Source organism: Phoca vitulina, unplaced genomic scaffold (assembly GCF_004348235.1).
Source record: "Phoca vitulina isolate PV1807 unplaced genomic scaffold, GSC_HSeal_1.0 scaffold1, whole genome shotgun sequence".
In the NCBI taxonomy this organism is placed as follows: domain Eukaryota; kingdom Metazoa; phylum Chordata; class Mammalia; order Carnivora; family Phocidae; genus Phoca; species Phoca vitulina.
Genome location: NW_022589704.1, coordinates 89,826,500 through 89,834,906, shown reverse-complemented (window position 1 = coordinate 89,834,906; position 8,407 = coordinate 89,826,500). Strand labels below are relative to the sequence as shown.

Genomic DNA, 8,407 nt, shown 5'->3' with positions numbered 1-8,407 from the left:
GACTCCTAAGACAGGGAGGCCAGGGGCGCCTGGGTGGCTCAGTCGTTAAGCGTCTGCCTTCGGCTCAGGTCATGATCCCGGGGTCATGGTATCAAGCCCCGCATCGGGCTCCTTGCTCCGCGGGAAGCCTGCTTCTCCCTCTCCCACTCCCCCTGCTTGTGTTCCCTCTCTCACTGTGTCTCTCTCTGTCAAATAAATAAATAAAATCTTAAAAAAAAAAAAAATAAGACAGGGAGGCCAGTATGAAAATAGTGCAGTAGGTGAAAAAAAAAGGAGAATCTCAAGTAGTATAGAAGCCATGAGAAGGGGGAAGAAATCCCAAAGGAGATATGAATGAAGAGCAGACTATTGAGGAAGATTTGGCAAGGGGCCAGGTGATGGTCTCAGGTGAAGAGTGAATTTTAGTTAACAGTAGGTTTTAGTAGGAACTTTTGAAGGTAAGGTCAATGCCGTTTCTTCACGACCGAGTATCACACAGTATACCCTTACTAAATATTTGTTAAAGTAGATGAATCCATGAATGAATGATTTGGATTAGATTTAAAAGGAAGGGTGGGAGATAGTAATGAAGAACCAGAAGCTTGTGAGAGTCAGTTTGAGGAAGATGAGGCTGGTTGGAGAGACACGGGACTTAAGTAGCATATGTCTGTCTGTCTGTATGTATGTATGTATGTATGTAGTCCTAGGAGCTAAGTTAGGGCCCGTGGGCCAAATCCAGCCCAGCACCTTGTTTCCGTGCAGCCCTCGAGCTAAGAATAACTGTTACATCTTTCAATGACTGGAGAAAATCCAAAGAATATTTCATGACATGTGAAAATGATATGAAACTCAATTTTCAGTGTCTGTAAATAAAATGGCAACTTTTTTTGTTGTTTTCTTATTACAGAAGGGACTAGCCCGCCCCTTACAGGAGCAGTAAGCATCTGGTAAGCATGGATATGAAAGTTATCTGTAGAATTCTCATTACAACCCCATGAGATTTAATTCATTGTTCCCATTTTATTGATGAGCAAACAGAAGGTTATGTTTCAGCCAGTGTCACACAGTCTCACACTATACCCACAGCAATCTGGTTTTCCAGATTTCCCATTTTCTCCTAGGGTAAAGGCACAGCTCTAAGGGTAGTGTGACCATGAAGTGCTTAGAAGAGTGTTTGGGAGCGTTGAGTGCTTGGAGGACAGTTTTGGAACTGAATGGCTTAGGCAGACACAGTTCTAAGAGATGTATATGAACTAACTCATTAATTCTTATAACTCTTCCATGAGACGGATACTGTTATTAACATCCTATGCTGGAGGAGTGGTTTTCTTTCTTTCTTTCTTTCTTTCTTTCTTTCTTTTTTTTTTTTTTTTTTAAAGATTTTATTAATTTGGAAGAGTGTGAGAGAGAGAGCACAATCAGAGAGGAGGAGAGGGGGGCCAAGGGAGTGGGAGAAGCAGACTCCCTGGCTGAGCAAGGAGCCCAATGTGGGACTAGATCCCAGGACTCTGAGATCATGACCTGAGCCAAAGACAGACGCTTAACTGACGGAGCCACCCAGGCGCCCTGGGAGTGGTCTTCTTTAACACCACTTCCCAGGTAAAAAGTCCAGCATGTGGATATTCTAACACTTTGGGTCTTTTACTGGTGACAACACTGGGCCACCAGAGGCTCGTCCAACCCTAAGGATCTAAGATTCCATGTTCAGAAGCACTTCGGGAATGATTCCTACAGACTCGGCTGGCTTTTACCCTTTCTCCTGCATTTGTGCCCTGAGAGTCTTCTCTCATGTCCTTCATTGCCCCCCAAGCAGGCTTCTCAGACCTTCTAGTTAATAGTTCCTCCCTGATAGTTTATGCTAAAGAGACTTCCTTTATAACACAACACAACCAATCAGCGTTTGAAGAGATTCAGTAAATGAGTGTAAAGTTCAAGTACTGAGAAGGGGCAAGGCAAGAAATTCTCCTGTAGAAAGCATGGAGGCAGGCAGAGGACAGTCTTCTGTCAAAGATTTCAGCAGGGGTAGATTTCTGAAAGTGGTCTGTAGCCTTTTACGTGGGTGTTTATCCCTGTGTTTGTCGCCTTTGGCCCTTAAAGCGGCCGGGGTCCCACTTGGAATTTAAATTTACTGCTAGTTGCTGCTCGCGAAACAGGAAATGATTAGAATCCAGTCTGGTTTTTTGGCTTTCTGAACTTCAGGCGTTAAAAAAACAAGTTTTAGCAGTGGATTTATTGCTTTGCTTTACAACCTCCCTTTCTTACAAAACAACAATGTAGGGGTTAAAGTAGCAGCGCAAAGTCCTGTACAAATGACTGACGTAATGAGATTTGCACAGCCGCCTTCCGTGCCTGTTAAATTCAAAGCAGTTTTTTTTTTTTTTTTTTGCTGGGGAGGGAGGGTAGAAATTGGTGGCTGTGAGGAGAAAAAATAAGGAACGGGGAAGAAAAGGAGGGGAAGTTAAAACTTCCTTCTCTGTCTTCCATCAGAAAACCAAACATGGCATCTTCCATGAGGAGCTTGTTTTCTGACCACAACAGATACGTTGAATCTTTTCGGAGGTTTCTCAACAGTTCCACGGAACACCAGTGCATGCAGGAATTCATGGACAAGAAGCTGCCAGGCATAATAGCAAGGTAACAAAAAAGGACGTTTTTGTCAAAGAGACAAGCCTCGGGCTCCTTGTGTGCAATGATAGTTGGGTCGAGCCCAGCCCTGCAGGCTGGGCGCGGGGATAAGAAGGAGCTACTGATAGCAGCTTTCACCCGGCCCTCCTCGGCCCCCCCCCCCCGCCCCCCCCCCCCCCCTCCCGCCCTTTCTTCTGCGGTGCTTTAGTTAGATGTTCGCTTTCCACGTTCAAAGGCTCCGGTTTGTGCAGTACTTCCAGCTGCGCAGAGATAAGCGTTAACCATTTGAAGGCACACATCCATGTTCATTTGGGAAAAGATACTAAATCTTTGAGCTCAGATTTTTCAGCCCTCCTCCAGATTTTACATTTCATTTTTTTTTTTTTTTAAGATTTTATTTATTTATTTGAGAGAGAGAGAGCACAAGAGAGGGGAGCGCGAGAGGGAGGAGCAGACTCCCTGCTGAGCAGGGAGCCCCATGCGGGACTCGATCCCCGGGACTCCAGGATCATGACCTGAGCCGAAGGCAGTCGCTTAACCAACTGAGCCACCCAGGCGCCCCAGATTTTATATTTCAAAAAAGTCCCAAATGCAGAGTCTAGTATTCTTTTCATTAGAATAAAGCATAAATAATTACCAAATACTGTTTGCCCCTGAGGATTGAGGAGTGGGTGCTTCTCAGTTCTCCTAATACCCATTTAAATTCACTTCCTTATCCATTCTTATAGTTATCACTCTAAAACAAACAAACAAACAAACAAACAAAAAACTGTCTTTTCCTTTCAACTTAATATTAGCAGTGTGGTTCTTTAAAAAAAAGGGGGGGGCATTTTCCCATTATCAGTGAAACTCACTAGTTCCTATCCTTCTTGCAGACTTCTTTTTTTCGTGATTAATGTGTTCAATTTGTGCTAGAGCTGATAAGCATTATGAGACTAAAAGATTCCACATGCTAAGGATAATCAAATCACCTATCTGGGGGTGGATTGCTGTAACATACTCTGCTTCAGGAAATAATGATAGAAAACTGGGAAGAAATGACTGACTGTGGATCCAATTTGCAACAGCAAAGAAAACTGATATTTTATCTTTTGCTGGATTTCTCTATTGTAGGCCTGAAATTCTTTCACTGGGATAGTACCCCTGCCTGATGAAAGCAGGCATCGTTGGATGTGTATGGAATTCTATTTCCCTTTATATTTCTCATGGTTCAGTTTTTAATTTTTTTTTAAATAGAGTGTTATATAATTTATTAATAATTAGTAAGTATTAGAACAATGATGCCAAAATCAAAGCATACAGCAAATACAGATAACTTCTTATCTAGGAATTAATAATTTACTTCTGTGGGTCTTTTTGCTCATTTCTAAAATTAAAGGAAATGAGTTAATTTCTGAATTCTTTTGCAATACTAAAGGTCTGTGTTCAGGTCGTAGCTTATCCAGACCCTTGGTTTTCTTCAGTCATCAGTGGTCTGAAGAGGCACCAGGGATGGATTAAACATTATGAATGATGATGACCCCTATCTTCATGGGGTACACAATCTGTTTAGAAATACTGAATGTAGAATTTGTGAAAGACTGAAGAACTTTCAAAAACATAACTAAATTAGCATTGCAGTGGTAAAAAAAAAAAAAAAAAAAAAAACCTGGCTCCTATTCCTACTCACTCCCATCTCTGACTCCTCCAACTCTTCAGAAGGAACCACTTTCAACATTCTGAAGTATTTTAGTTGTTTCTTATGAAATTTTCTTTCCTAATTCTAAATAACATGTTATTTTTACTGTATTAAAATAGCTAAATAAACATATACATTTCCTCCCCTATCATGTCAGTTTATTTATGTCAAAATTTTCGGTTCAATAATTTGAATGTTTATATTATTTGCCTATGTACATATCATACATAATTGAATGATACATTATACTACAATCACATTTCCTTTCAGGTACTTTTTGTTTTTCCTAGAGTTAACTATTGTTTTGATTTTAGTTTCTTTTCTTAGTTTTCTATATACCTGTCACTACTTGGACCCCAAGCAGAAGTATTAATCTTCTCTCAATATAGTCCAACAAATCAAGTCATCTGTTAATTTTTCCTCATGGGAACATCTTTTCTGGAGCTCTCTGTTCATCTTTTCCAGTCTGTGGTGATTTGCTGGTGATCTGCCATACATTTATTGATAAGAGAATTTATTTCACCTTCTAGAAATTCTCTTCCCCTCTCTGCAATATTGAATTCCCTGATTCTGGATCTCATGTCATTCTTTTCTTGGTTTCTTTAGACTTTTCTTCTTCTTCTTCTCCTTCTTGTCCTTTAAGAGCTTCCCAAGAAAGAATGCATGAAAAGTAAACTTTTTTGAGATTTTGTATGTTTAAAAGTGCCTTCAATCTGTGGTCATCTTTATTAGATAGTAATTTCTATCCTGAAATGATATTATATTAGAAATTTAAAGGTACTTTTCCATTGTCTTTTAGCAACTAGAGTTTCCATTGAGAAATCCAATGTCCTTCAAATTGCTCATGTTTGGCTTGTGACCTTTTTTTGTTTTTGTTTTTCCTACTTAGAAGTTTTAAGGATGTTCTATAGTATTATGAAATTCTAAGAAGAGTTGTGGTTTGGGACTTTTTTACTTTTTTTTTTTTTTTAACATTTTGTTTATTTGTCAGAGAGAGAGAGAGAACACAAGCAGGGGGAATGGCAGGCAGAGGGAGAAGCAGGCTCCCCACTGAGCAGGGAGCCCAAGGTGGGATATGATCCCAGGACCCTGGGATCATGACCCGAGCTGAAGGCAGATGCTTAACTGACTGAGCCACGCAGGCATCCCTTTTTCACACATTTTTGTGGGTAGTCCCTGGGCCATTTTAATCAAGATTCAGATCTTTCATTTCAGGGAAATTTTGGTATTATTCTATCATCCCTTCTCTCTGATTTTCTTTCTGGAAGTTCTATTCATCAAACACCAGACCTCCTGAATTAATTCTCTAATTTTCTTATATATCCAATTTTTACAATTTTATCTTACAGCCCTTCTATTAATTTTTTACTACTATATTTTTAATTTTCAAAAGTGGTCTTTTTTATAGCCTGTTCATGTAATACCTTTTTTATCTATTATAAAAATTTCCTCTGCTCTCTGCATGTTTCTTCTGAGTGCTCTTTTTCTGTTTCTTTTGGTCTCTCTTATGTTAGGGGAGCTCCCTAGCTACCTGATGTGATTTGATTGTCCATCCAATCAATAGTGAGACACTAAAAAGGTGTTCAGATCCTCTTTGTGTGTGTAAGTGAAGTTTGTTCACTGGGTGTGTGAGTGGGTGGCTCACTGTAGCAATTGGATGTGGATTCAGTTGTTTGTTGGGAGATTCTCAGATGTCAATATTGTAAGTTTATTCACCAAGATGGTTTGTTTCCTTGGAGAAACAATCCCCATCTGGAGGTGAGGTGTGGGATGGGGAGAGTTCCAGTATGTTGCTGTAAATAATAAACTTTGTTGTTGTTGTTGTTATATGTTATGCATTTAGATCCTTGACTAGAAAATAGTAAGTTTTCAATAATTATTAATGATAATATATGAAGTGAGTTCATAATAGTGTCTAATTCATAGAAAAATTGTGAAGATTCAAAGAGTGAAATCACTTAGCTGTGGCTGGAATAATAACAATTGCTAATATATGTTGAGTGCTTGTCATGTGCAGACACATTTCTAAGAGATTTACATGAATTAAACCATTTGATCCCCACAACTGTTCCTTAAACTAGATACTATTATTACAATTCTATACAGTAGGTGATATTATTATCCTATTTCATAGGTAATAAAGATGCAGAGAAATTAAATAACTTGCTTAAGGATAATGTACCAGTAGGATAGGACTTCAACCTTGGTGTTGTGCTCCATAGCTTCACTATGCTATCTACAGATATAAAGCAGTTTTAAGAATTAACCAAGAGCATAGATAGGGATGGTTGTATTAGGACTATGATTATGAGTGGGAAGATAATTAGAACAAAGGAAGGCAATTCATTCTTAGGTGTCCTTGAATCTATCCTTTCCAGTTTCTTTAAGAACTTGTTTAAATCTGTTTTTGTTCTACTACTCTGTCCATTGAAGTTCTCATGAAGTTTTCCTGACCTTAGAGGAAAAGCTTTTAGCGTTTCACCAGAATATGATGTTAGCTGTGGGTTTTTCCTATATGGCCTTTGTTATGTTAAGGTATGTTCCCTTTAAGCCCACTCTGTTGAGAGCTTTTATCATGAATAGATGTTCAATTTTGTCAAATGCTTTTTTGCATCTAATGAGATGATCATATGATTTTTGTCCTTCATTTTGTTAATGTGGTATATCACATTGATTGATTAGCAGATATTGAACCATCCTTGTATCCCAGTATAAACCCTACTTGATTGTGGTGAATGATCCTTTTAATGTGTTGTTGAATTTGGTTTGCTAATATTTTGTTGAAAATTTATGCATCTATGTTGGATATTGGTCTGTAATTTTTAAAAAATTTTTTAGTATCTTTATCTCATTTTGGTATCAGGGTAATGCTGGCCCCACAGAATGAATTTGAAAGCATTACTTCCTCTTCCATTTTTTGGAATAGTTTGGGAAGAATAGGTATTAATTATTCTTTAAATGTTTGGTAGAATTCTCTTGTGAATCCCTCTAGTCCTGGACTTTTGTTTGTTGGAAGTTTTTGATTACTGATTCAATTTTGTCAATAGTAATCTGCCTCTTCAGATTTTTCTATTTATTCCTGATTCAGTCTTAGAAGATTGTATTTTTCTAGGAATTTATCCATTTCTTCTTTTTCTCAGTGTATAATTTATTGGCATATTATTTTTCATAGTAGTTTCTTATAATCCTTTGTATTTCTGTGGTGTCAGTTGTAACTTCTCTTTCATTTCTGATTTATTTGAGTCCTCTCTCTGCTGTTCTTAATAAATCTGGCTAAAGGTTTATAAGTTGTTTAACTTTTCAAAGAACCAGCTCTTGGTTTCACTGATCTTTCCTCTTGTTTTTTAAGTCGTTATTTCATTTATTTCCTTTTCGATCTTTATTATTTCCTCCCTACTAACTTTGAGCTTCATTTATCCTTTTTCCAGTCTTTTAGGTGTATGATTAGATTGTTTATGTGATATTTTTCTTGTTTCTTAGGTAGACCTGTATCACTATAAACTTCCCTTTTAGAAATGCATTTGCTGCATCCCAAACATTTTGCACTGCTATGTTTCCATTTTTATTTGTCTCCAGGTATTTTTTTTTTTTTAATTTCCTCTTTGATTTTTTAGTTGACCCATTGGTTTTTTAGTAGCATGCTATTTAGCCTCCATTTGTTTCCTTTTTTTACCTTGTAATTGATTTCTAGTTTCATATTGTTGTGATCTTTTCTGATGTTTGATACAATTTCAATTCTCTTAAGTTTATTGATACAAGTTTGTGGCCTAACATGTGATCTATCTTAGGGAATGTCCATATGCACTTGAAAAAAATGTGTATTCTGCTGTTTTTGAATAGAATGTTCTGTACGTATCTGTTAAGTTCATCTGTTCTGATGTATTATTCAAAGCCACTGTTTGCTTATTAATTTTCTGCCAGGATGATCTATCCGTTGATGCAGATGGGATGTAAAGTCTCCTACTATTATTGTGTTACTGTTACTTCTTTATGTCTGATATTTGCTTTATATATTTAGGTGCCTCTATTTTGGGTGAATATTTACAATTGTTGATAATTGTTTTTGTAGTTCTTCTCTCTTTTCTTTTGCTCTTGCTCTATTGCCATGTGATTTGATGACTTTCT

The 8,407-nt window shown here is 37.6% G+C and overlaps 1 protein-coding gene across 1 annotated transcript in view; it reads left to right on the top strand.

The window, feature by feature from the left end:
- The first annotated feature begins 1,948 nt into the window (after positions 1-1,948).
- HNMT (histamine N-methyltransferase) overlaps positions 1,949-8,407 on the top strand; it is a 41,908-nt gene continuing 35,449 nt past the window's right edge. The window contains exons 1-2 of the mRNA XM_032411202.1: positions 1,949-2,018; positions 2,467-2,613. Of these exons, the coding sequence (XP_032267093.1) occupies positions 2,477-2,613 (137 nt within the window). The 5' untranslated portion in view covers positions 1,949-2,018; positions 2,467-2,476. The remainder of the gene's footprint in view (positions 2,019-2,466; positions 2,614-8,407) is intronic.